This window comes from Podarcis filfolensis (genome assembly GCF_964270895.1).
Source record: "Podarcis filfolensis genome assembly, chromosome: 3".
Taxonomy (NCBI): Eukaryota; Metazoa; Chordata; class Lepidosauria; order Squamata; family Lacertidae; genus Podarcis; species Podarcis filfolensis.
This window is the reverse complement of record NC_139606.1, coordinates 90,748,775-90,776,434: the sequence shown is the minus strand read 5'-3', so window position 1 is coordinate 90,776,434 and position 27,660 is coordinate 90,748,775. Positions and strand designations below refer to the sequence as shown.

The following is a 27,660-nucleotide window of genomic DNA, read 5'->3' as shown; positions in this document are numbered from 1 at the left end:
AGCCGCCTGCGTCAATGAGGAGACGCGGCATTCCGAAAGCAGCCTTTCGAGAAAGAGAACGCGCCGGAGCCAATCAGGAGCGGAAGAGCCGTCGGAGGGGTTAAGGAGCCGGGCGGCCAGGTGAAGAAGTCCTGGAACTCGTGGCTTCGGGTCGCGGCAGAATCCGGCCGGCCGGGCGGCGCGACCCAGCCAGGTGAGGGTCTCGGAGGCGCGGGGCAGCGAGCGCTTTCTGCCCGGCAGCTCCCGACTTCCGGGCGTCTTTCTGGCTTTCAAGGATTACAGCCTTGGACTGAATCCGGTGCAAAGGGCTGCGGGCAGCAAAGTAAGACCGCGATGCGAGTGGGTGGGAAGAAGAGGTCACCTTAGGTAAGAGGGGAAAAGGGGAATCTCCCAGGACTCTCCCCCTGGGGGTGGATCCCTGCTATGGGCCTTCCATGGAGGACTGGAGAACGCCGGAGGGAACTGTGCCCTGCAGACTTCCTCTTTACCAGGGAGTGGTAAAACATTTAAAATGCCTCCCTGATTTGAATATACTGTACTGTAGTTCGTGAAAGATGCCCAGCAAGCTCTTAGTGCAGGAAGATCTTCAGTGTGGGTGTTATTATTTCTGCCAGGCATAGGCAAACTCGGGTCCTCCAGATGTTTTTTGGGACTACAATTCCCATCATCCCTGACCACTGGTCCCGTTAGGTAGGGATGATGGGAGTTGTAGTCTGAAAACATCTGGAGGGCCGAGTTTGCCTAATCCTGATTTCTGCCATCAGTAATATTTTGGGCGTTTTTGTGTTTCCCTTTTAAATGAGCACTCCCAAATTCATCCTTTTATGTTTCTGTTTTCCTACCCAAGGAAAGTGAAAAGTGTATTGCTGGCTGTTGTCTTAGAGGCACTTAGCTGATCACAGTTATGGTACACTATAGAAAGTGTGGTCTCCAGGGTGGCGTATGAGTTTAATTAATTAATAGCAACAACAACACTGAAAATGTGAGCTTAGCTGCTGCTAGCCTATGACCAGGGTGGGTTATATCATTAGGCCAACTAGGGTGCAGACTTCAGAGGAGTGCAGTACTGACTTTTGAGGGGCACAGTTTTCTACAAATTAGTTTTTGTTATAAATTTCTGATAAGATTTTCCTTTTACATTTTGAAGAATTTTATCATCTTTGAAGTAATTCATACATTAGATTTTTTAAAAAATGTATATATGAAATAGATACAGTATATAGTATCAACTAAAAATCTACTGAAGGTGTACTTGAGGCTTGCAAAAATTGCAGAAATCATGGATGCTCAATGGAAACGAAGATGCTGAAGAACTGTGTGGTGAACTTACAGCAATAGCTTGAAGTCTTCCATAGCCTGTGCTGCCATAAAGAGTTATGGATGATGTGTCTAATGTTTCTTTTGTTCCAAGGATCCTTCTCAAAATTCCATTGTCAGTGGCAAGTGGTGAACATAGTCTCTCATAGCTCATACTTATAAAAACTTACATACACTCAACAATGTTGCAAAAGAGTTGGCTTGGCATGCATCAGCGCTTGACTGAAGGAATTAGTGACAAAATGTGCAAAGAAAAAGGTGTTCACAGTGAGATTTTGATGTGCCTGAAATCAAAACTTTTAAGAGACATAAAATTTTAAACTTTAACATCACAATTCACAAGTGTATTCAAAATGATTTGTGTGCTAAAACATTTTCTTTTGTATTTGAGAACGATAATCAAAAGATAGTTGTATTGTTTATTCTTGCAATTTAAATGCAGGTCCTAAGGCAGCTTCACACAAATTCATCAGTAACTGCATGCTGAGTTTGATTGTCATGGGATTTGGTACAGGGAATGATTTCTATACTGCCTTTCTACTCAGGCATCCAATGTGGTGGTTTATAATTTTAAAAATATTAAAACAAATATATAATGGGGGAGCTAAGGGCACAAGCTCCCTGACCTCAGCTTTCTTGCCTCTGGGTATACAGACTTACTTCCTTAAGCAGCCCCAAGGAAGGTTGTAGGACTCAAAAGGTGTGGGGAAAAGCCCTGGGATATGTTGATGCTTTGCCGTAAAGGTAAAGAGATCCCTGACCATTTAAGTCCAGTCGTGACCGACTCTGAGGTTGCGGCGCTCATCTCGCTTTATTGGCTGAGGGAGCCGGCGTACAGCTTCCGGGTCATGTGGCCAGCATGACTAAGCCGCTTCTGGCGAACCAGAGCAGCACACGGAAACGCCATTTACCTTCCCGCTAGAGCAGTACCTATTTATCTACTTGCACTTTGACGTGCTTTCAAACTGCTAGGTTGGCAGGAGCAGGGACTGAGCAACGGGAGCTCACCCCATCGTGGGGATTCGAACCGCCGACCTTCTGATTGGCAAATCCTAGGCTCTATGGTTTAACCCACAGCGCCACCCGCGACTGGTCCCTTAATTCCATGGCTTCAACTGAAGCAGCTGGATGCTTTGCCTTTGTCATTTACTCTAAACAATCAACAAGGGAAAATTGCATATTTAATCCTTACAAAGTAAAATAGCTTTAGTTCTAGTATCCTTTTGTTAGAATAACTAATTGTGCTTAATTGTTCCATTTTTAACTGAGTAGATTTCTATTTCATCCTTTTAAAAACATAATGACAACTGTGCATGTATAAGCTACTCTGCTATTCAAAAAACAAACAAAGCTGTTTATTACAAGAGTGAGCATGCACACACACAGAATACAATAAGCAATGTTAATACTATATAGCAAGACTTCAGGATTCTTCCTTATTTAAAAGGCAATAGGTCTGTGGTAGAACATCTGCTTTGCAGATACTCTGATTCAGTCACCAACATGAAACGTCCAAAATCCTGGAAATGCACTGCTAGTTAGTGTTGACTAGGGCTGGGTGATATTTGGTTTTCAACATAGTGATATATCAGCAGTGAAACATCACAATATACCTATATCTCACAATGACTGAAATACCGTATTTTTCGCCCTATAGGACGCACCGGCCCATAGGACGCACCTAGATTTGGGGGGGGGGGAAATAAAGGGAAAAAAATTATTTCCCCCCCCAGGCGCGGGGCTGGGGCGGGGGAAGCCCGAGCTTTCCCCGACCCCAGCCCCCAGAACGGGAGCTAGAACGGGTCGGAGAGTGATGGCGAAGGTGCGCGCACCTTCGGCATCGCTCTGGGAGCTTGCGCGGCTGGGGGCAGGGGAAGCCCGAGCTTCCCCCGACCCCAGCCCCCAGAATGGGTCCCAGAGCGATGGCGAAGCTGCGCACAGCTTTGGCATCGCTCTGGGAGCTTGCCGGGCTGGGGGGATAGCTTCCTGAAGCCTGGAGAGCAAGAGGGGTCGGTGCGCACCGACCCCTCTCGCTCTCCAGGCTTCAGCGAAAGCCTGCATTCGCCCCATAGGACGCACACACATTTCCCCTTCATTTTTGGAGGGGAAAAAGTGCGTCCTATGGGGTGAAAAATACGGTAAGATGGAGTTATACAGAGGCATTGGCTGGCTTTCACGTAATTCCCACATTGTGATTTTTGCACAACACACACGCACATCATGATTCACGATGCAGTCGTACCTTGGAAGTCAAATGGAATCCGTTCCGAAAGTCCGTTCAACTTCCAAAATGTTCGGAAATCAAAGCGTGGCTTCTGATTGGCTGCAGGAAGCTCCTGCAGCCAATCGGAAGCCCTGCCGGACATTCGGGTTCCAAAGAACGTTAGCAAACCGGAATACTCATTTCTGGGTTTGCGATGTTTGGGATCCAAAACATCCCTAGTACCAAGGTGGTCAGGATCCAAGGTACCGACTGTATATTGCCAGGTCCAAACTTAACAAACCAATATCACATTATGGACTTCAAACTGGTTTCCGGCTATATATCAATATCTCACCCAGCCCTAGTGTTGACAGTGATGAGCTGGATCAACCAATGGTCTGACTTGGTGTAAGGCATGTTCTTTCCCACAGGGCAACGTGGGGTGGGGGGGGAGGTGATTCAGCTTGTGCAGGTTGTGATAATTTCCTTGCTTGACCTTCATACTCTCATTTTCCACCTAACCTTGAGAACGTTTCCTTGAGTGTCAATCCTAACCATTTCAGGGAAAGCAAAGTACCTTTTAGAACAGTAACCTTGCTCCTGACTCTCTAAAGATTGCATTGTTCTAACCTGGCACATTGTAAACAAGATGCCTTTTTTATTTTGTAATGATATGCCAGCTGCTGTTGTGGGTAAATTAGCAGCTCACAATCCCAGCTGGGGACATAGCACAAAGTAGGGCTAAAAGTATGTAGATATAAAAGTTTAGCAATGGTGTGCGAGAACACCAGAAATTGCAAGTTGTGCAAAGGTTACCAAGAACAGATTGTGTCATCGGGATTCTGTTAATAATAATAATAATAATTTTATTTATACCCTGCCCTTCCCGATTCAGAAAACCGGGCTCAGGGCAGCTAACAACAAATTTAAAACACTTAATTGCTGCAACAAAAACAGCATAAAACAATTTAGATGGAAAATCCATCCAATAAACATTAGATGATCACCAGAGCTAGCTGGCTAAATTAGTCCTATTTGGGCCAGCGAGGAGACCAGGGGAGAATTAGCTGTGGGATCCCAGAGTGGGTAATCTTCATAAAAAGGGGAGAGGGAGGGAAGGAAGGGGAATAAAAAATCAGGCTAAATTCAAATTGAAAGCCAGGCAGAATAGCTCTGTCTTACAGGCCCTGCGGAAAGAAGTTCAATCTTGTTCTTAAAATTGAAAGATGCTACTGTTGAGGATTTCCTGGGAGCCTTGTCACCTGCCCTAGGGGGAAGCCCTGTTCCTTAACTGTGTGGGAGTAGATTGCAAGAGCTCAGTGTGGAGAAAAAGGACTCCATTCATGCTCAGAGATACTCATTTAGTCATACACGTTTTTTCTTTTTTAATGATTCATAGTCAAAGATGAGAGAGGGTAATATTAAAGGAGCAGTGGAGAGAACTACAATATATTTTTTTCTGTTAAAAGTACTGGTAAGAAATATGAGGACATGCCCTCAAAAAGGCCTATAAAGGAAGTTGGAAGTGCGTAACTGTACATTCCATGCTTGTCTCACAGTTAGACCTGTTTGCCATGTGATTAGAGAAGCACAAGTGCTGGAAGAAACCCCCAGAGCCTGTAGATTTAAAGGACCATGTAAGTGCGCAACAGGAGCAGATTGTGTCTACTTCTAAAATAACCACTCCCTGGATGTGCCCTTTTCATGCTCCACTTCTGTGCTAGTGCAGCAAATCTTGTCATGTTTGTTTCAGTCAACCTGACTCCAGTGTGCCTGATAATCACAAGCCACATGGGAGCTTGTTGGTCCCCTTGCCAATTGCTGCTAGTCCAAACAAACGCGCATCATCAGCAGTGCGACACAACACACGCTTGAGCTCTTTAAGCATATGTTCTGTGGAGATAGCATCTCATTTTTTGTTTTCCAAAGCTGAAGAAGACACAGTGATAGAATTGTAGAGTTGGAAGGGACCCCAAGGCTCACCAAGTCCACCTGCAGTGCAGGAATCTCAACTAAAGCATCCATGCTTAGAAATCTCCAAGAAAGGAGAGTCTGGAACCTTCTGAGGGAGTCTGTTCCACTGTCAAAGAGCTCTTGCTGTCAGAAAGTTATTCCCGAGGTTTAGTCAGAATCTCCTTTCTTGTAACTTGAAGCCATTAGTTTGGGTCCTACCCTCCGGAGCAGGAGAAAATAAGTTTGCTCCATCTTCCATGTGACAGCCCTTTAGATATTTGACGATGACCATCATATCTCCTCTCATTCTCCTCGTATCCAGGCTGAACTCCCACAGCCAGTTCCAGAGCCTTGTTGATCATAAGATATTGTGAACGAGAGGGGTGCCCTTGTCCAACTTTCCACAGTCCAACTGGAGCCAACAGTGGAACAAAATCAAATGCGTCTGGACTTGGGAAGGCAAAACTGACTCCATTTGTGAATTAAATGTCAAGCTTCACAACCTAGAAACCAGACTTTGCCAGCTGGGCGCCTTCCCATTGTTTTGGACTATATATCTAAAATAACCCAACACGTGCTAGCTAGGGCTGATGGGAGTTGTAGTCCAAAACATCTTGAGGGCACTCATTGGTAAAGACTGCCCTAAGCCATACACTGACATACACATAAAAGTACAAATTTGCATAGGGGTTAATACAGATTGGATTTGTATATATCAAGTTCTAAAACTGGCCAGTAGTCAAGAGCAGCCAGTTCGTACTCTCCTACAGCAGAGGAACTCTTGAGGCTGAGAGAGAAGCAACTAGCACAGGGTCAGCCATGGAAGAGATTTGTTTATTTTTATTTGCTATTATTGAAGTAGTCAAAGTTGGAAAGTCTTGCTGGTCAATGCAAATCATCCCAGTTTCTCCCCATCTCTTCCTTAGAGGAAGCTGAGCGTGAGTTGGGCTTATCAGATAACAGGGAACAAGTGTAAATATTTCATTTTGCTTGGTCTAGATTACAACATGAAGCAAGATAACAGGTAGAACTTAGAACACAAGTTTCCTAATTCTCGGTAGATTTCAACCTCTGAGGCCTGGATTTCAATCTTGGGAGGCCCTGCTCAATGTTACAAAAATCTGTATCGAAGGATAGCATCCAGAGATTCAGAACCACTTTTAGCACAGGTGATATTTCCTTCCCTTTGTGTGTGGTGATTATTATGTTCCAAAGTGTTTTCAGAAAGCTGTTATGAAGATATAGCCACAAATCAGTTTGGGCAGGGTGGATGCTGAACCCTGTGATGGGGTGAGGAGCGTGTATGTTGTTTCCCCACTGGCTTCCACCCTATCTTAGGCTTATAGGCCACTCAGAAGCTGGATCTAAATCCATTGGTGCAGTATTGTGCTTCTTTCAGGAAACAAAAGGGAACAGCAATCTGGCATGACTGTGACTGTGTATGGCAGGGATCAGCGAGGTTTATCGGCCATGGGCTGGATCACTCCCATGGAAATCGTCCATGGGCCAGACTGGCACAGCACAATGCCGGAAATTGCATCTGTGCATGTCCACCGTGCCAGAAATCGCTTCTGCGCATGCCCAGGTGCCGAAAATTGCACCTGTGCAGAAGCAATTTCTGGCGTCTGGACATGTGCAGACGCGATTTCCGGGATCTGCACATGTGCAGACGCAATTTCTGGCACCGCTCGGTGAAGTTCCCGCGCCGCACTGCACTGGTTTAGTGCAGCACGCGGGGGACTCGCTGAGCGGGCGGCTCAGTTTGGGGGCGGCTCGTGGACCAGTAAAACGGTCTTCATGGGCTGCATCCGGCCCATGGGCCGCACGTTGCCAACCCCTGGTGTATGGTTCTGTCCATGCTGATGCCCTTCAGTCCTGGAGGGCATGTTACCACTGCTTATGTGTATGGAAAATGTGACTGTGAACCATTCTAAAAGGTCAACTTTCTTTGCAGTTTACTACTTTTCAGTGAATGAAGGTTTCCTTTCCCCAACCCTTGGTTTAAGTGTATTTCTTGGATTGCAACTCCCCATCCGCCCCGCTGCCACAGGCATATTTAGATGAGCATCAGTGATTTTTCAGCAAAGGATCTTGCTTTTCTCTGAAAGGCAGGTGATCGGGGAAGGGAGATTAGGTGGGTAGTAAAGATAAAGGGACCCCTGACCGTTAAGTCCAGTCACTTACGACTCTGGGGTTGCGGCGCTCACCTTGCTTTATTGGCCAAGGGAGCTTCCGGGTCATGTGGCCAGCATGACTAAGCCGCTTCTGGCGAACCAGAGCAGCACATGGAAACGGCATTTAGCTTCCCGCCGGAGCGGTACCTATTTATCTACTTGCACTTTGATGTGTTTTCAAACTTCTAGATTGGCAGGAGCTGGGACCGAGCAATGGGAGCTCACCCCATCGCAGGGATTCGAACCGCTGACCTTCTGATCAGCAAGCCCTAGGCTCTGTGGTTAGACCACAGCGCCACCCACGTCCCTCTAGGTGGGTAGTAGTTACCACATATTCCCCATCAAGACACTTGGAGCACATCTTGAACCTCTGGGATGTTGTCTGGCTTTCCTTTCTTTAGGAGTTGGCTTGTAAGAGCCACAGAGAAACATCGCAGTGCAGAAGTGCCATTAATCCTTTTCCAAACCAGTCGGTCTATCTTTGGAACTGTCTATCTTCCTATATTCTTTTGCCTCGAGGCTTTTCCAAATTGTGTTCGACTACTTCTGCCAAAAAATGAACACCTCTCTCTCTGTGTCTTATATTTACAGTGTATGTATATATGAATTTTTAAGTGGCACAAAATACAGTTCCAGAGTGTGGATTAGTTTAGCATAAGGTTCACAAGATACATGGATGCTTCCCTGTCTTAGTGCCTCTGACAATGGAAAATATAATTTGGCATTGCTAGTTCTCGCTATATCTAAAAGAGTTTTAAAATCCTTTTTGTTTAGGCTGACCTCCTATTTTAGACTTTCAGTGAATGAGCTTAAATTTAGAACGATTTTGTATTCAACTAAGTCCTAAGAACAGGTTCATTAATTTTGGTGGGTCTAAGTTAATCACATTCATGAACTTCAGTGAGTCTACTCTGAGTAGGACTAACATTGAATATCACCCATAGGGTGTTTTTTATGTTTTACTCTGCTGAAACTTACACAGGCATCTTCCAACTTCGCTGACAAGCACACCAAAAACTGTGTGAGGGGGCGGGCGGAACAGGGGAACCCCCACTTGTACACCTCCAGAATGGAACCCCTGTGTAAGTGGGGATTCCCCTGAAGCTTTGTGCCGATACGTATAAAATGCCTAGTTTTTCTTTGTTTTAAATTGTATTGTGCTTTGATTATGTGTAAGTAGCCTTGTGTGGGCTGTGCTCAAAATAAGTTCGTAGGTGTCATGATTTTGACTTTTTCTTGCCATTCTCCCATGGCTCAACCTTTTGTGGGTCTCTAATATAGCACTGCAAGGTTCTCTGTGAAGGAGGAAGCATGATCACCTTCATGAACAACTCAGACAGCGAGGAAGAACCCTGCAACGAGAGAACGTCCTTGATGTCGGCCGAGAGCCCCCTTCTGCCTTCTTACCAAGATGACACACAAACACCAGAAGCAGGAGAAGCACTCACGCACAGGGTAGGTGTATATTCCACTTCTGGGAAGAAGGAACACTTTGTAAAACCCTGATCTTGCCCTCTGTGCGGGTTCTTCTTTCATATGCCTTCCTGAGTCACTTATCTGTGTGGGTTTTTTTTGCTTGTTTTTAAGCCTTAGAATGAGTGACTTAAGGTGGAGACCATGTTCCTGTTAAGAGGCGCTGGTGATGCTCAAATTCTCTAGAACAGAGATGGTCTGGAGACCAAATGTAGCCTTCTGGACTCTCCCCAGGTCACAGCCTTCCCTAGCACCTCACCTTCCTCAGGTGCTTTTTTCTGGCTGGAATGTCACATTCCGAATGTGTAATTAAACTGAGCAAAAGCATCTTGCTTACCTGGAGCATCAAAATTTGTGTGTGTGTGTGTGTGTGTGTGTGTGTGAGAGAGAGAGAGAGAGAGAGAGAGAGAACCTCTGACTGTAGCGCGGCTGGAATGTAGCTTATAGTCCAAAGGTAAGAGTTCCATCTGTGTATTGCCTATGCTTCTGCCTGCCGCTGTCATGTGACACACACCCCCTCCTCAAAAGATAGCCCACTAGGGAATATGGACCTTTGTCTGAAAGAAGGTTCCTCATCCCTGTGGCAGAACATAGGCAAGCCCTGTGCACACCAAAGTCTCCTCAACCTCCAATCATTTGGGTGGGTTATTGAATGGAGGGATTGCTGAGGGCAAGGAGCACTGCCTGCTCCTTCCGTTTTCCAAGTTGTACCCTGTAGAACAGGCATAGGCAAACTCCGGCCCTCCAGATGTTTGGGACTACAATTCCCATCATTCCTAGCTAACAGGACCGGTGGTCAGGGATGATGGGAATTGTAGTAGAGCTGTAGAACATGCTTTTTATTTTATTTTTTACATTTTGTGGGATAAATGAACTTGGGTAGGTTGGCAATTAAGCAGATGAGCAGAGTGGGATGGAGGCAGGGTAACTTGGGCAGAGAACTGGTGATCCAGGTATAGGACCCTCTCAGGAGGGCAGGACCTGCCAGCTGCTAACCCCTGTTGCATGTTCTTCCTTTGTAGAAAGGGCGTCCCGGCAGCAGTGGGAGCTCCAACAAAACTGCTGATGGAAACGCGGCCGACACGGAAAGAATAGCCAGAGTGCTCGCTGCCGTGGATAGCGAGGAGGAAGAGCTGACCTTGAAATATGGAGCAAAACATGTGATCATGCTGTTTGTGCCTGTCACGTTGTGCATGGTTGTGGTCGTTGCAACCATAAAGTCTGTGCGGTTTTACACCGAGAAGAATGGACAGCTGTAAGTAGTCCTTGTCTGACTATGGGTAATGTGATTGCCTTTAAGGCTACATCCAAACAAGCCTCCTTTCTTTTCATTTGATCTTTTGCCGTCCTCCTTTCTTCAATTGACCCTTTGCTATTCCAATACAAATCTCAATCCCTACTTACTGGAAGGGTCGGCTCTGAGTCTAGTTGATGCACCTTGTTTCTGCCACCTTTTCGTCAATTAGAGTTGGGGATTTGCATTGGCTTAAGTATATTGCTGATCGATTTGTGCCAGAGCAAAACCACTTTTTCTAAAAAAAGAAATACATGCTATGCTTTTCTTGCAGGATTTATACCCCATTTACGGAAGACACGCCCAATGTGGGCCAGCGTCTCTTGAACTCTGTGCTGAATACCATAATCATGATCAGTGTCATAGTAGTAATGACGATCTTCTTGGTTCTATTATACAAATACCGCTGTTACAAGGTAAGGCGATGGCCTAAGATTTGCAAGCAATGAAAACAGACATACCATTTTAGCAGTCCTCACAATGGATCTTCTCAATTTGCCTTGTATACCCTTAAGTCAGAAACCGGTCATGTGTTTTTGCTCTTCTATTCAAGTGTATTGCTCACATTAATTTTTTTTAAGGCTCAGAGATGTTTTTAAAAGCAGTTTAGATATATTTCTAGAGGTATCATCCATGAACAACTGACAAACTATTTCAAAAATTTTCCAGGGAGGGAAGTGTGTTGGTGATGCCCTATGCCAAGGTAGCTAACCTGATGCCTAATAGATGTAGGATTTCAACTTGCATTAGCTCCAGCCAGCATGGACAGTGATTGAGGATGATAGGAGTTGTAGTCCAATAGCATGTCACCAACACCACATGGGCTACCTGGTATAATGAGCACTAGCCAATAGATGCCTTCCACAACCAGCTTTTCTTCACTACAAACAGAAGAACATTGAGAAGCTGCAGAATCATTTGATTTAGGCACTCACTTCAGGCTCTCCCTATGGTGAGAGCCCTTTCAGACTTCCCCCTTAGCTTTTATAATGTTACTTTAAGAGCTAAAGATGCATTGTGCTGTTTCCAAAATTCTGCTGTGATATTGCTGGGCAAGTTCTGTGCTTAGGCTCAGAATTAATATGCAAATTATCATTTCTGAACCAGACTTACTTCCACAAACGTACAGTCATACCTCGGGTTAAAGTTATTTTAGGTTGAGCGTTTTTGGGTTGCGCTTCGCAGCGACCCGGAAGTAACGGAACGCGTTGCTTCCAGGTTTCGCCACTCGCACATGCGCAGACACTCAAAATGACGTCACGTGCATGTGCAGAAGCGGCGAATCGCGACGCACGCAGATGCAGGTTGCGGTCTCTTCAGGATGCAAATGGGGCTCCAGAACGGATCCCATGCACATCCAGAGGTACCACTGTATCTTTTAACCCTGTCTGTTTATTTCCCTGTTTGGCCATAGTTCTGAGTGAGAAGGGTTGGACTGATACTGCACCATGCATGGTACAATGGTGATCATGCAGTCCCAAAACTCCCCTTCCAAAAATTTGGGGATTCTCATTCCTTAAATGAAAGGACTGATAACTTGGTCATAGGCAAGAAGGGAGTCCAAATTTTAGATTCAGCAACATGGAATGTATGGTCATCCAATAACTAGTATAGTGTGGTTTTTGTTGGCAACCCTACAGATATTAAGAAGGTTGTAGGATACATCATTTTGTGCCTGTCTACAGTATTTCAAATGGGTTTGGGTAAACAAGCCATTTCCATGGGATTAGACTGACATGGAGCTTTGAAAGAGTTTCTTCATGTCACATGAATCAATTTTTTTTAAAGACAAAATGAAAGACCACTTCATTCCAAAATAGGTCAAGAAACTTGATTGTGTTGAAGCGTGAAATTGGTATTTTTAAAACAGGCCTGCACATTTTGTAACCCATCGAGCAAAGAGCAGCCCACCTGCCATATATGGTGGTCCACAAGGGACTTGATTAAACTGCCTGTCCTTGCTGTCTGCCTGGGATTACGAAAACAGAGCTTGGCAAGCTACAGTACATATCTGGTGGGCTCTGTCCAGCGGGGAGGTCAGAAATTGTACAGACCTCCTCTTTAAACAATCCCAAGTGCATCAAGGAGAATATCCAGCAGTTCATTATGAAGAGTGAGAAGTTGGGAGATGGCATGTCTTCAGAAGACACCAAAGAGTGCTTACGCAACAGCTTTTTTTCTCTCTCTAAAAGGAGACTGTGACCAGTTGTTCATCTGGTTTATTAGTTATTTTGGATGACCTCCCAAGAACTTAATAAAGCTGAGGCACTTTATTAAAGAGAAGGTAATTGAATGTTGTAAGGATTTAATGAAAGAGCAGGAAGAAGCACTTGGAGAATGCACAAATGCCTCTTTAGGTAATACATAGCAAATGCATCCCTTTGCAAAGAGTTGTGTTTCAACAGTATCTGGGTGATCCCTGCAGGCTTCCTAAGGGGCTATGCAGTAAAGTCATATCATAGGAGGTTGACATACAGGCATGGGGAACCTGCGGCCATCCAAATTGGCAAATTTCAAAAGAGAAGGGAACAGATTACCAAGAGAGGTTGCCACCTAGTTTCTATGAATCAGATTTGTTTGTGTCCCCTGAACCGATAAACCAAATAGCGCATGTCAATTTCAGGCCACATGGGAGAAAAGTGCACCAAAGTATAACATGATGCCACTGGCACCCAAGCAAGGAGGACACCAGGGTGCCTCTGAACAGAAGAGAATGTGGCGTGCCAAAGATTCTTGGGACCTGTAACAAGGAGATCTCTGACAAGTACTTTGGAGCAGAAAGATGGGAAACCTTTTGTCCCTGTGGTCCTCCCAGATGTTGTTGGACTCCACCTCCCATCAGCCCCAGCCAGTGGTCAGGCATGATGGGACTTACAGTTGAACAACACTTGGCGAGCCACAGGTTCCCTATCCCTGAGCAAGACACTGAAAAAACTCACAAATATACACTGACCTTTCACGTTTTTGCTGAAAGTCACTCTGAGCCAAAAGGTTACTATTACCACACAATCCAGGGCTTTCTAGTTTCATCTTTCCATTTCTTGCGCTTCCTGATTGCTGCATCAGAAATGTTTCCATAAAGCAAACATGCCTTAAAGCCTGATGGATGGTAGGTGCATCTATTTCATTGCCCTTGATGTTAACCGTAGCACCATTTGAAGTCTGATATCAAGGAAGCCCTGGAAAGAGAAGGAACAAAACACCTCAAGAGGGAAGCCGCATGTTCAAAGTCTTTGGCACATAGGTATAAGCCATGATGTGCTTTAACCATGGTTTGTCCAAAGCCTGTTTTGTTTTCCAGCTGCTCTTGGCTTGGTGTTTCTGTGGTGTGGCAAGCGTTTGGGATAGGGTGGCCAAATGAACCGTGGTTGTTGGGTTCAGGCGTAACTCTAAACTATACTTTGTTCAAGCCATGGTTCAATAGACACACACAAAAAAGCAATGGCTTCGCTTCATAGTCTGATGCTAAAAAACAAAACGATAGTTTTGGGTTGGATTCAGAAATTCAGACAAACCACACTTTGCCAAAACAAGCCATGGCTTCACGTTATATGCAAACCAAGCCATAGCCTGAAAAACAAGCAGTATGGTTAAGAAACTGGTTGAGGAGAGGAGCACTTCTTTGATATATCTGTGCAAAGCAACCATGTGTACCTTCTGTTTTAACAGTTCATTCATGGCTGGCTCATTCTCTCATCTCTGATGCTTCTGTTCCTCTTCACCTACATCTACCTTGGGTAAGTGTGAGTAAGTGCTGTTGATCCTTAGCAACTCAACAGGGCTAGGCAGAAGGTAGAGACCGGCCAATGACTATCAGTAGATTAGCGTTAGTTTCTGACTTCTGAATGTTTGATAATAACGAAAAGATTAGAATCCCTGATCTGTTTTACATCAGGGCAAAAATCCTCATTACATTGTTTGTAATGTTGTCTTCGAGTGGTTACTTTGCGAGCCACCCAAAGTGGCTGGAGTAACCCAGTCAGATGGGCAGGGTACAAATAACATCATTCTTCATCTTGTTATTACTTGACTAAACTTCTTTTTTGTTTTGTTCTGCAGTGAAGTGCTAAAGACCTACAATGTGGCCATGGATTATCCCACCCTGTTCTTCTTCATTTGGAATTTTGGAGCCGTTGGGATGATTTGCATCCACTGGAAGGGGCCCTTGCACCTCCAGCAAGCCTATCTCATCATGATCAGTGCCTTGATGGCTTTAGTCTTCATTAAGTATCTGCCTGAGTGGTCAGCCTGGGTCATTCTGGGAGGCATATCGGTTTACGGTACGTCTGTAATGGAAGAGACTTCCGGGTAATGGAAGAGATTTTCCGTTTTCTATTCTTCATCACATTCTTTAGCTAGGAAAAGGGAAACTCACAGGAGCTAGCCTAAATTGGTGTTTGTACCAGCAATATTTCATAGTCAGCTAATGGCCCCTTTTCCATGACAGCGTTTTTCAGGGGGATGGCTGAGAGAGGAACCCTCGGGAACCTGGCTTGTATTGAGTCGCATAGTCCTGTCCACATTGATTAGCAGTGGCTTTCCAGGGTTCAACAGGGGACATTCGCTTTTGCATGCACAGCGAATTTGCACCTGGATGACAATAAAATAATTGACAATTTGTTTTTGTCCCTTTAATGGGCCCGAGATCTCCTTCTTGACACATCAGCTTCCTCTGCAAGCATTGCAGAAGGCTTCCTAGAAAGAAAACTGGAAAAAATATCAGAAAGATTGGTGCAGGGATTAGGGAATCATGATGAATGGAACATGTTGAGAAGCTCTGTTTATGTTTTTGACATGAACTGTCAACTGATACATTCCTTCTATATCCCTCCCCTGTAACTTTCTGTGAATGGAAGTAAAGAGGAGAGACCCATTGCTTTTTTGTTGTTTATTGAACCATGGTTTGAACCAAGTATAGTTTAGAGCAGGGGTCGGCAAGCTTTTTGGGTGGTTGGCCGGTTCACCACACCACAAACCTCCTGGTGGGCCGGAGTGCATGTGTGTGTGCATGCACGGCAAAGGGGGCTTCTCTCTCCCCCAGCCCCTCCCGTCCTCCTGCCTACCTAGGGTGCTGCCGAGAGGCAGAGGGTGGCAGCGGCAGTGGAGGAATGAGCAGCCCGAAAGGGCTGCTTTCGGGCTGCTCTTTCTGACAACGACAACAGCCTCGCAAGGGCAAGCGCAGGAGCCGCGCTTGGCAGAGCAGCGGTGGCAGCAGCAAACGGCTTGCTCCAATGAGGGGCTGCTGAAAATGTGCTCAGCCAGCTCAGCCCAGCCGCCTTCCTCCTCTCGGCCACACGCAGCCACCACTCGCCCATTGGCCAGGGCCTCAACCTTAGCAGGTGATTGGCTGGCAATTTGCTGCGCCAGGAGGAGGGAGGGAAGAGGTTCCGCCGTGGTGAGGGAGAGGGGGGGAAATGTCAGGGGGAAGGCGCCTGCACCGCAGGAAAAAAACCACGGAATCCCCACGCCAATCCACGGAAACGGCCTTGGGCCGGTTCCGGGAGGCTCATGGGCTGGAAACGGACCATGGGCGTTAGGTTGCCGACCTCTGGTTTAGAGTTACATCTGAACCCAACAACCATGGTTCATTTGGCTTCAGCTGCACCTACTTTTAAAGTGTAGGTTTGTCAGTGACAAAACTACTCCCCCTTCTCTCCCTCTCCCCTCCCTGTTTTTCATCTACACCCAGTCTGTGTCTCTCTGAATCGGTCCCAAATGTTTGAGAAGGATCCAAGTTGCTTTAGGCTGTTTTGGAGGACAGCCACTTCACCCTGGACAAGGGTTAAATCTCTGAACTAACCCAGTTTCAGATTCATCTGAACCAAATGCTAGCTCCTCACCCCCTGGTTCCTTCCCATGCCTTGAGGTTGTTGTCCAAGGTCCCTTTTTCAAATTCTCCCACCCAATGAGGTTTGGAAAGTGGCCATGTATGTCAGCACCTCTTCAGCATTGGCCCTGTGTCTGCAATGGTCTTCTTAGAGGTCCGCCCAATAAGTATCTGGTACTAGGTAAATACCTCTTTTGTTTTGCCAGGACTTAGTTTATTTGGTTGGGGTAGCATTGCAGTAGCTCTGATAATTTTTATTTCTCTGCTCTACTTCAATGCCATGTAGTTGTGTTCCTCTGCTTTCTATTTTTCAAAGTGGTCTTTTTGACTTGATAGCTGTGTGTTTTTAATTTGCTGCTCATGATTTGATTTTTGATTATTTTATCTTGTAAGCTGCCAAGAGGGCATATCTATAAATAGAACAACCCCTTACACTGCAGTGACTGAACTACGTCTGCCGTGCATACTTAAAAACAAAAATAAGTAGGAAAAAATGACCTGCTGCTAAATGGCAGGAAAATGAAATACTTATGAAGTGATTTGGGATCAAATTGATTTCTCTCTCTCTCTCTCCAGACTTGGTGGCTGTCTTGTGCCCAAAGGGGCCGCTCAGGATGTTAGTGGAAACAGCGCAAGAGAGAAATGAGCCCATATTTCCGGCACTTATTTATTCGTGTGAGTAAAACAGAGGAGGTGTAGGGGCATCCATTGCAGAATATACCCTGCAGTGTAGCAACGTGGACTCAGGACCCCAATACCTCCAGGACCACCTCTTTCCATATGAACCTACTCGGACCCTGAGATCATCTTCTGAGGCCCTTCTTTGTGTGCCTCCTCCTCAAGAGGTGCGGAGGGTGGCAACACGAGAACGGGCCTTCGCTGCAGTGGCTCCCCATCTCTGGAATGGTCTCCCCAGGGAAGTTCACCTGGCGCCTTCAGTATACACCTTTTGGTGCCAGGCAGAAACGCTCCTTTTTAACCAGGCCTTTGGTTGACCTGATTGACATCCTATGCCCTTTTAAAGTGTGGCTCTTGGGGGGGGGCATGTTATTGGGTTGTGGTTTTTATTTTGATTATATATATTGTGGTTTTTATGTTGATCTTTTCTGTGAACTGCCCTGAGACCTTCAGGTATAGGGCGGTATATAAATTCAAACAACAACAACAAAACTAATAATAATAATAATAATAATAATAATAATAATAATAATAATAATAGAAACCTTTGATCCTCCAGATATTAGTGAACTACAATGGCCATCAGCTCCACCAAGCTAATGGCCAGGGTGATGGGTGTTGTATTTCAGCAACATCTGGTGGGCCAAAGGTTCCCCACCCCTGCTATAAAGAGCCTGGAACTGAGAATGTGAAGTGCAGCTGTTTGATGAACAGGACACAGGTGTGGGCAGCCTGAGGTAGTTCCAACAGACCTTGACACCTGCGCATAAAAGCAAGCCCTGCCGAGGGTGGCAAGCTTGCAGCTGCCACCAAAAAGGTGACACTTTCTCGGTTCCCTGGTGTGCACATAATGGGGGGGAAATTGGCCTAATGTATGCTGTGGTCTTTGTGCTTCGGCTGTTGCAAAATGGTCCTGGTTGTCATCCATAGCTTCATAAACCATAGTTTGTTTTGCTAAAAAGCTTCATAAATGGAATTGCTCAGCTTATGAAACTCTGGATAGTTGTCCAAACACAGCCAGCAGAAGTTCTACTTTGGAATCAGAGTGTTTCTTCAGTTTGGAGAATTTTTTAAATAACAAACTGATGGATTGGACAAAATAGTCCCCACTGCACCCAGTCTATGTACAGTGGTACCTTGGTTCCTGAACGACTTAGTTGTCAAACAAATTGCCTCCCAAACACTGCAAACCTGGAAGTAAGTGTTCCGGTTTGCAAACATTTTTTGGAAGCCAAGCATCCGACGTGGCCTCTGCTTGAGTGCAGGAAGCTCCTGCAGCCAATCAGAAGCCACACCTTGGTTTTCGAATGGTTTTGGGCATCAAACGGACTCCCGGAACTGATTAAGTTCAAGAACCAAGGTACCACTGTACTGATGGGTAAGTGTAACTACCTGCAGTGCATTATATAATATGGAACATGGAGCTTCGTCATGTATTATTTTCCTTTCTGCTCTATAGCTACTATGATGTGGACTGTGGGAATGGCAAAACAAGACAATACACGAAGGAGGTCTTCTGAAGAGACATGGGATCAAGGTGACCTATTCACTCTCTGTTTTGTTTTGTTTTATTTTTAAGTCTTCATTTGCTTATAAATAGTTTGTGAATTCATTCTGAAATATCTCGTTAGTTGGCAAAAACGGTGGGTGTACTTTGCTGACTGAGACTCCCAGCTACTTTTGAAATTAGACGTTCTAAACTTCAGTGAAATAGTTAACATTGGCCATGAAAGGAGGGCCAATTCTGGCACCTCTTACAACTTATGTGTGAGTGAGAATCTCCCAAGATTTTTCTTGGACCCAGAGGTATTTGGCAGTGGGCTCAAGTACTGAGATCTGCGGATGAATCCCTGATTCTATTCCAAATGTTCCGGATGCTAGGATGCTTTCCACTAGGAGCAGGGTTTGCTGCTGTTGTGCTTTAAAAAAAACCAACTGTAGTCCCTTTTTCTTTTCAAATGCTATTTCATCAATTCTTTGTGGAGTTGGTGTACCGTATTGGCCTGAATATAAGCCACACTTTCCCCCCAAATTCTGACTGTGAAAAGTTAAAGTATGGCTTATATTCATGACCTTATGGTGTATGGCCAAGAGTGTAGGGCAAACAGCACCAAGAACGTGGTGAAGCAGTGCCTGCCCCACACATAGTTCCCCGTCCTCTCCCCCAAGGCCAGGAAAGGAGAGAGCGAGGAAGGGGGAAGGCCATTGGCAACGCAGCACAGCACAGCTCTCCCCCCCCCCCCCCAATATGCAGCCAGGAGCAGTGAGGATTGGAGCAGTTTATATTTGGGTATTTTCCTTATCCCCCCCTCCATTTTAAAGCTGCAGCTTATATTCAGGTGCGGCTTGTATTCGGGCCAATACGGTATTAAGGCTGCTGCTTCTTTCAGCCTTCATCGATACAGTTCTGGTGTGTGTGTGTGTGTTTATGATACTTTCATTATTCTTGGTTTCACTTTGTACTGTGAACTGCTTCATCAAAGTAAGATGAAAAAAGTGGTATATAAATATTGTATGGAAATCCTTGCTTGGAAAACAGTGAAATGTTTTGACACATACTGACTCTTTCTTACAACTGACTTGTAGGCAAGTCTGTAGAAAACTCCAGCTTATATGTGCTTGTGTGCATATATATCCAATGATTGTATGTACTGAATTGTTGCGGGTGGCTTTTGGTCTTCTCAGCAGAAGGAGCACAGAACCATGATGATGGCTGTTACACTGAGCCAGCCGTTCCTGACATGAGAAATTCAAGAACAGACCATCCAATCGATCCTCCCTTAGAGGAGGAGGAAAGTAAGTTGAGACCCTTTTATGGCCACTTTGCTGGTATTTATACAAAATATGAATTTGGACATTCTATTCACCAGCTTGGTGTCTTCCACATGTGTCTGGCTGGTGCTGATGGGAGTTGTAGTTAGAAACATCTGGAGGGCACAAGGTTGGTGAAGCCTGCTCTAGTATTTTTAAAATATAGGAAGCTCCTTTCAGATTGAGTACATTGGTGCCTATAGCCAAATGCCACCCTTTGGCTAGAAGCAGCTTCCAAAGGCTTCAGGTTGGAGGTCTTTACTATCCTATATTATCTGAAAGCTTTCAAATTGAGATACCAGCTACTGAACATGAGATCTTGTACCCAAAGCAGCTCTGCTCTCTTTGGTCCTTTTGTACTAATTTATGCCAAACTACATGCCATGAAGGGACGCGGGTGGCGCTATGGGTTAAACCACAGAGCCTAGGACTTGCCGATCAGAAGGTTGGCGGTTCGAATCCCCGCAACGGGGTGAGCTCCCATTGCTCGGTCCCTGCGCCTGCCAACCTAGCAGTTCGAAAGCACGTCAAAGTGCAAGTAGATAAATAGGTACCGCTCCGGCGGGAAGGTAAATGGCATTTCCATGCGCTGCTCTGGTTCGCCAGAAGCGGCTTAGTCCTCCTGGCCACATGACCCGGAAGCTGTACGCCGGCTCCCTCGGCCAGTAAAGTGAGATGAGCGCCGCAACCCCAGGGTCATCCGCAACTGGACCTAACGGTCAGGGGTCCCTTTACCTTTACATCCCATGAATTGGAATGGAAAGGTTTGGGGCTATGGCAGAGTTCTTAATATCTCCCTAGCATTTTGAGTGTCAATTTCTGCAGCAGATGATAGTATTTTGGGGAGAGGATCATTTTGGTGATGAAGCTTATAACTGGGGGGGGGGGTGAAGGGGGTTGCTTTTATGTTAGAGTGTGTGCGCGCACGTGCGCGCGCACTTTAAAGGATTTTTGTGTTGTGCGCTTTTAGAAATGACTTTGAGAGTTTGTGAAAAGTGTCTATTAAATTAAATTAAAAATTATTCCTGGGAGGAGTCTTGGAATGCCTCTGCATTCCAATGCATTTCAATGCTTTTTCCACAATAGTTCTGTGTCCTGGAAATGCTACGATTACAAATCATTTGCTTTGTCAGTACAGATGGTGATGGTCAGTTAGGATTCACATGAGGCTATGACCCCAAGGCTTCCCCTAATGATCTGTGTCGACATAATGTATGCCTGACCATTAACTGGATCAGATACAGATTCAAAACTTTGGAGAATTAAAATCCACACTTCACTCCCCCCCCCCAAAAAAAATAAAAGTTGAGTGCATCTCAGAGTAAGGGCTTTCTATCTCCAGAACCCACCTTTAAAGCAGAAGGAGTTCTCCGCATCTCGGATGTTTTAGCCAGATTAGTAAAGGTAAAGGGACCCCTGACCATTAGGTCCAGTCATGGCCAACTCAGGGGTTGCACCGCTCATCTCGCTTTACTGGCCGTGGGAGCTGGCGTACATCTTCCGGGTCATGTGGCCAGCATGACTAAGCCGCTTCTGGTGAGCCAGAGCAGTGCATGGAAACGCCGTTTACCTTCCTGCCAGAGCAGTACCTATTTATCTACTTGTACTTTGATGTGCTTTCGAACTGCTAGGTTGGCAGGAGATTATCTCAGCCAGCTTATCTTATAGGAAAATACCTTTTCTCTTGAGAAGTACCTCTCTGGCATGGCCAGTAACTGCATTTCTTAGTATGTCTTCTCAGAAGGAAGCCCTACCGAGTTTAGCAGTGTAAATGTGTGTAGGATTGAAGTTCTGTTAAACCATCTTGCATTGCTTGCTATGAACTCTCCCTTGTGGCATCCAGCTTCTTGCTGGCAAAAGCTAAAGAGCGATGTCCTACCGACAAGCAGAAAAATGCACTCTTCTTTTTTTAAAAATTACCCTTGATAATGTGGGCACAGATCTGAAATGGATGTAAAGTATAAGAAACGAGATCCAGTTTCTCTAGATCGGTGTTCTCTTTCCCCACCCACTAGAGAGCTGCAAATGCCATGATGATTTTGGCCCCGATAATAAGCGGAGAACGGTTGGTGATAACGGCACTGCGTTTCTTGTCGGAATAGAAATTCCGTAGAGCTGACAGAATCCTTTCTTTCCCTCCTTTCTAAACAGGAGGCGTCAAACTGGGCCTTGGGGACTTCATATTCTACAGTGTACTTGTGGGCAAAGCAGCCGCCACTGCTAGCGGTGACTGGAATACAACTCTGGCTTGTTTCGTAGCCATCCTCATAGTAAGTGAAATTGATAGGTTATGTCTTGGTGTTATGCCATAAAGCCAGGCTAGCTGAATCAATTTCAGCTGCGGAAGCTGCCTACCCACATGGGGCCCACCCCCTAAAAGGTGAGAACTCACCCCACAAGAACTCGGCCATGTTGGCTGGGGTTGATGGGAGTTTGGAGTCTGAAAACACCTGGAGGGTGCTGGGTTGGCGGTGGTTGATTGATTGATTGGTTCTATTTCTATGCCACTTTTTATTCAAATAAATCCCAAAGCGGCTTACAAACAAGAGAAAAAGAGCATTATGGAACATCACAAATACAGCATAAATCGTATAAAATACTTAACAAATCATCAGTGAAACAATCCCAAATCCCAATTAAAACAATTCCCATCTATGTAATACTGTTAAAAAAACAACTAAAAAAAAAAGCTAAACGGCACAGTTACACCAAAAATCATATTATAGGATTCACAAAATACGACAGCATTCATACCTATAAAACAATATTAACAACATTAACAAAATAGCAACAAAAAAACAAAGACCTGTTGAATTTGTAAACCTGCTCTCCCCTCCACCATGACTCATCAACTTTCATTCTATTCAATGCATCAAAATACTTTCTACCTAGAAATTTGCACATTAAGCAAGGTAAGAGGGGGAGCTGTTGATCTCTTGAGGAGGTACTCTACAGTCCACAAAAGTTTATACCATTATAAATCTGTTAGGCCTAGTAGACTTAAGCATAGCATAGACCTCAGGTATATGGTGGTGTATGAATTGAATAAATAATAAAATAAAAATTAAATATGTGTGTTGGGATTTTGACCTTAGTCTTTTGAAATACTGCAAGATACTTCCAATATTTTATCTATTGGTTTTTATCTCTTAAGGGGGCAAATAACCCGGCCTTCTTCCGAGTAACGTTTTTCTCCTCCTCCTTAGGGCCTGTGTTTAACTCTTTTGCTGCTGGCAGTATTCAAGAAAGCGTTACCTGCCCTTCCCATCTCCATCACCTTTGGCTTGATCTTCTACTTCTCAACAGATTACCTTGTGCAGCCTTTCATGGACACCCTTGCAGCCCATCAGCTATATATTTGAAAAAAAGCAAACAAACCAGTGGTGATCTTCTCTGGAGTCTTTGCTGTGCAACAGGACATTTTCCAATAGATATGGTTTTTACACTTAGTGCCATATATTTTTCAGGAATCCCGGTAATAACAGGTGTGTGAGTCTCTCCTGAGACTCAGTAGCCAGGTCCTTCGATTTCTGATGTGAACAATTTGACTGGGAGCAGGACACACGCAGCCTGATCCTACCTGTGTTTACTACTGATCTCAGTTGGACTTGCTCCCACGTCAGCTTGCATAGCATTGCAGCCCCGATAACCCTGAGACGCCTGGCCTCCTGCTTTAGTTTAGTGTGTAAATGAATGTGAAAATGCATTGGTTATAGTAGCCCAAGGTGAAACAAAATTCCTCTCCCAGGAGGTCAGCAGATGATGAATGTGAGATTCCAGTTTGCCAGAGATGTTGCAATCGTAGCGAAGAATAATCATGGTTTCGACGTACTGCTGCACCAGCATGCTTCCACTGGTGTAACAGGGCCTCTTGATTCCTCTCCCCGCACCAGGTATCTCCAAAATCTGTGCCAGCCCTCCACAGCTGATTTTGAGGGTGAGCAAGGGGTGGTCTAGATGGAACAGGAAGTTCAGTTTCATATGCCCCTACAGAGCTGCAGCCCCATAATAATAGTACAGTATGCTTTAAAAAAATACTACAAAGCATCTAAATGGAATAAATGAGAGGGTATTTTTTTTCTGAAAGGGTATTGGTTATATTAGCCCACGGTGAGAAAAATAATTCCTTGGCTGGGAGGTGAGTAGTTGGCGAATTTAAGATTCTTGTTTACACTACTAATTTTCAAAAAGAGAGAGTAATTATCATGGTGGAAGTTGTGCAGCACACTTTTTTTTTATTAAGTCTGTGAAAATGCTCCTTTAAAATAGGCATACAGCTAAAGTTCAGGGATTGTGTGGAGGCAAAACTGCGCATGATTAATATGTTGCAGGTTTCCAAATCTCTGTTTTTTCTTTAATTGCAGCCGTGGAGGACGGGGTTGGAATTGCGATAGAGGGAAGTGGGAAGGGACGGTTTATCCTTTCCCTCCCCAGCCATTATCATGGCAAAATTCAAGGGCTCCATGCGGCTGTAAGGCTTAAGAAAATAATCCCATTGGCACCAATGGGACCTCCTCTTCCTCCTCCTGTTTTATGCTAACCCTCCCAGCTGTGCCAGGGGTGTTTCATGGATTTGTTAGCAAAAACGTATGTGCCGCTTGATTGTAATAAAACCTCTGAGTGGTTTACAGGAAATATTAAGATGACCAGTGAAAAGCATCTAGAAATAATTAAAACAAACCGTAAAAAGAGATTAAAACAAATCAACATCTACATGTCTAGATAGACTTGCCTAAAGAAAAAAAGTTTTAAGCATGAAAAAGAGTGCAGCAAATGCACCTGCCTGATGTCAACAGGCAGGGAGTTCCAAAGTCGTCGTGTGATACTCAAATAGCAGTTTTTTTTACAGCTGTGATGCCTGTAGCAGTGCAGAGTCCATAGAGTGAAGTGGTCGAATGGGCACATACAGGGTGAAGTGATCGCACAAGTAAACTGGCCCCAAGCCATTAAGGGCTTCATATACCAGTAGTTAAACCTTGAACTTGGCCTGGTGAAAAGGCCCTCCCCAGCTATGACTTTTTCAGGAAAGTCATTGCTGGGGAGGAAAAGGAGAAATCTAATAGCCCCGCTTCTCATGCTACCACCCCAATAATTGTTGGGACCCCCGCACACCTGTCACTAAAGAAAAGCCAGAGACTCCATTCAGTGTAATGTGTAGTTTAGCCCCAGGGATGAAGCAAGGGCACAAGGCTTCTTCAGCTTGGCCACCAAAGCCCTTCCAAGGGAAGCAAGCAAGTGGACCTTCAAAGATAACGACCTGCTTGCATGGGAGTTTCCCCACACTCTGGATTGTACACAGCAGGGCACAGCAAGAAGTGCAGGAAGCACAATAGATGTTTGGCCTGTCTTGCCCTCTTCTCAACTGAGCTGCCCGGGGAATTGGTGCTGGCCGGGATGGGGCTGCCACCCAGATGTGCTGAGCACGTAAGTGTGGTGACACACACAAAATCAACATCTTTGTAAGACCCAATGGTTTTTGTAGCACTGGTCAATGTGAGCAAGCGGATCAAAAATAAAAATTGAGCTGTAGCGCCTTCAGTAGCAATGGGGAGCCCGTGGCCCTCCAAATATTGTTGGGGTGCCAGCTCTCATCATTCCTAACCATTGGCCAAGCTGGCTGGGGCTGATGGGAACTGGGAGTCCATTCAATATCTGGAGGGGACCACCAGTTCCCCACCCCGGTGTACAGCATACTTTTAGATCCTCTAGCAGAGGGCCCAACTTTAAGTGGAGGGAAGTTATAAATAACAGGGGGGGGGGGTTAGTTGCCCTGTTGCTTCCCTCGTACTTGAATTGGCAATCAGGCCAAAAAGCAGCCCACATACAGCCTCTTGCTTTGCACTGTTCAGGAATGATTTGGGGAGAAGCCACTGATTGAGGCCAGGCAAACTTCTTTCAGCTGTGTGTGGGGGGGGGGGTGTGTTAAATGACTAGCTTGGAAATGCTATGAAAATATTTAATGTAAGAGTGAACTAGTTGGGGAATAATGTTTGTATCAAAACACAGGGATGAGATTTGAATCTGGTGTGCCCATTAATCTAAATGAGAAACAGTTGGTGCTCAAAATATTCAAGACTTTTGCCCTGCAAATAGTTTACTTCTAACTTGGACTTCCTCCCAGGGACATTGGTTGTTTTAAGGTTTTGGTTTTTATTTTAAATCTGATCTGCTTTGCTTCCAAATATCCCCTTCTAAGAACAACGCTACTTATGTGATTTATCTGCCTAAGCAAAAGAAATAGCCTAATGAAGGAAAAGGGACTGAGAAGGGTCAAGGGGAGGATCCAGTGTAAGAGACATTGAAGTGCAGCAGCTCCCATTGATTTCGATTTTGGATGCTTGATGAATTGGATTTGTGTGGATTCAATTCAACTTGAGCTGATCTGAACCTTCCTTTGGAATTTAGAATGTGATTTGTTCTTCTCAAATTTTTTGCAATGCAGTTCATAGCTCAAAAAGCTTACCAAAATGTGTTTTTAATTTTTTTTATTTTAGGATGAAATGCATACATTTGGGCAGAATATGTGTACGCTTGCTCTTTTGTGTTCAATTCAGTGTTGGTTTTTCTTTATAAATCTAAATGATAATTTGTAAAGGTGTACATTAATGCAGAAATGGGACCGAACAGACTTATGAATGAATATGGGTAAAAGTGACACGGACTGTTCATCACTAGCTTCAGTGGGCTTGAGCAACAGGATTGCTTTATAGGTTGTGCCTGAAGTTTCCTTCTGTGAACCCTCTAAAACAGTGGCGTAGCGTGGGGGGTGCAGGGGGGGCCGGCCGCACCGGGCGCAACATCTGGGGGGGCGCTCGCACTTGCAGCTCTCTGCCCCTACCTGGCTCGAGTGCTAAAATCCACGGGTTAGGGGGCGCAAATTACTTGCCTTGCCCCAGGTGCTGACAACCCACACTACGTCACTGCTCTAAAAACTATATCAAGATTAAGTTTCAACCATTTTTATTTCCAAAACATATTTTAAATTGCTTACTTTTGAAAAGCCTATTAATTACATAGTAATATATTGATGAATGTTACATTTTTAAGACCGCTTGCAAATCCATACAGTATTTGCTATTCCATTCATATATAAGCTGTTTCAAGGAACTTTGTAGGGGTTTATGTTTTAAAAAATTGATCTACTTTTTTTGTTTATTAAATGAGCTGCTTCTCAATACTCTGGTGCTGCAAACATGAAGGAAGAACAGTAAGTTGGTCATGAAAATATTTCCATGATTATTTTATGCATTGATTTCAAGATTATGAAGTATATTCATGGGGCTACTTTTGAGCTTTGCCATGTGCAAAGGTATTGAGCTGATGTTTGCTTAATTGGTCTAGATCTCTCTCTATCCCCCCCCCCCTTTTCTAGACTTTAAGCTGTCTAGCATGTACTGCACTTTTAGGTGCTTTTTGAAATACTCATTAATGCACCTGTCAACTGTAGCAAGGTAGCAAATATTTTGTGGACTAGAGAAATCTTAATCACATATATGGTATGCACAAGCCAGAACTATTAACTTTCAAAATGTGGACTGATTTATCCCTCAATGATTTATTGACTTCAATCGGATTTGCTGATTATTCTTGGAATTGGAATTGAAATGAATAGTGATTGCATGGCAGATCTCTTTCCCTTTTATAATGGTTCTGATTTTCTTCATTAAATTTTATACAGTTTTGCATGGATGATCAGGGGGTGGGCCAACAGGAAGGAATTCCACCTGAAATCTCTTTGAATGTAATTCTAGCAGATTAATTCTCGTCCTGGGACGTGTGTGTGGCTGTATGTCTGTGTATTTGGTGAAAGGGAAACAAATATACTGCATATATACAGGAAATGCTTCTAGCTACATTAGGAAAACAACAACAACCCTGTGTACTTACTGCAAATGCAATGTATACAATAAAAATTATCCTTACGAGGCAA

At 44.7% G+C, this 27,660-nt stretch overlaps 1 protein-coding gene and 2 long non-coding RNA genes across 5 annotated transcripts in view; 2 read left to right on the top strand and 1 right to left on the bottom strand.

Annotated features, from left to right (window-relative positions):
* PSEN2 (presenilin 2) lies at positions 1 to 27,660 on the top strand. Of its 3 annotated transcripts, none has more exons than XM_083604571.1 (12): positions 1 to 193; positions 8,929 to 9,102; positions 10,143 to 10,375; positions 10,689 to 10,830; positions 14,084 to 14,151; positions 14,474 to 14,694; positions 16,818 to 16,916; positions 18,379 to 18,456; positions 19,605 to 19,715; positions 21,882 to 22,000; positions 22,937 to 26,479; positions 26,673 to 27,660. In XM_083604571.1, exons 2-11 carry the CDS (start codon positions 8,959 to 8,961, stop codon positions 23,090 to 23,092), a joined length of 1,371 nt encoding a protein of 456 aa, XP_083460697.1. In that variant the 5' UTR covers positions 1 to 193; positions 8,929 to 8,958; the 3' UTR covers positions 23,093 to 26,479; positions 26,673 to 27,660. The 3 variants fall into 3 exon arrangements, with proteins under 3 accessions (XP_083460697.1, XP_083460698.1, XP_083460699.1); XM_083604572.1 differs by having other exon boundaries at positions 57 to 193; positions 19,608 to 19,715; XM_083604573.1 differs by having other exon boundaries at positions 57 to 322; positions 19,608 to 19,715.
* On the top strand, positions 10,385 to 10,665 carry LOC310758437. The gene is made up of 2 exons (XR_014545782.1): positions 10,385 to 10,542; positions 10,589 to 10,665. It is a non-coding gene; the product is annotated as an uncharacterized lncRNA (long non-coding RNA).
* LOC310758422 overlaps positions 10,846 to 27,660 on the bottom strand; it is a 39,834-nt gene continuing 23,019 nt past the window's right edge. Inside the window, exon 3 of the long non-coding RNA XR_014545767.1 lies at positions 10,846 to 13,593. This is a non-coding gene — a long non-coding RNA (uncharacterized lncRNA). The remainder of the gene's footprint in view (positions 13,594 to 27,660) is intronic.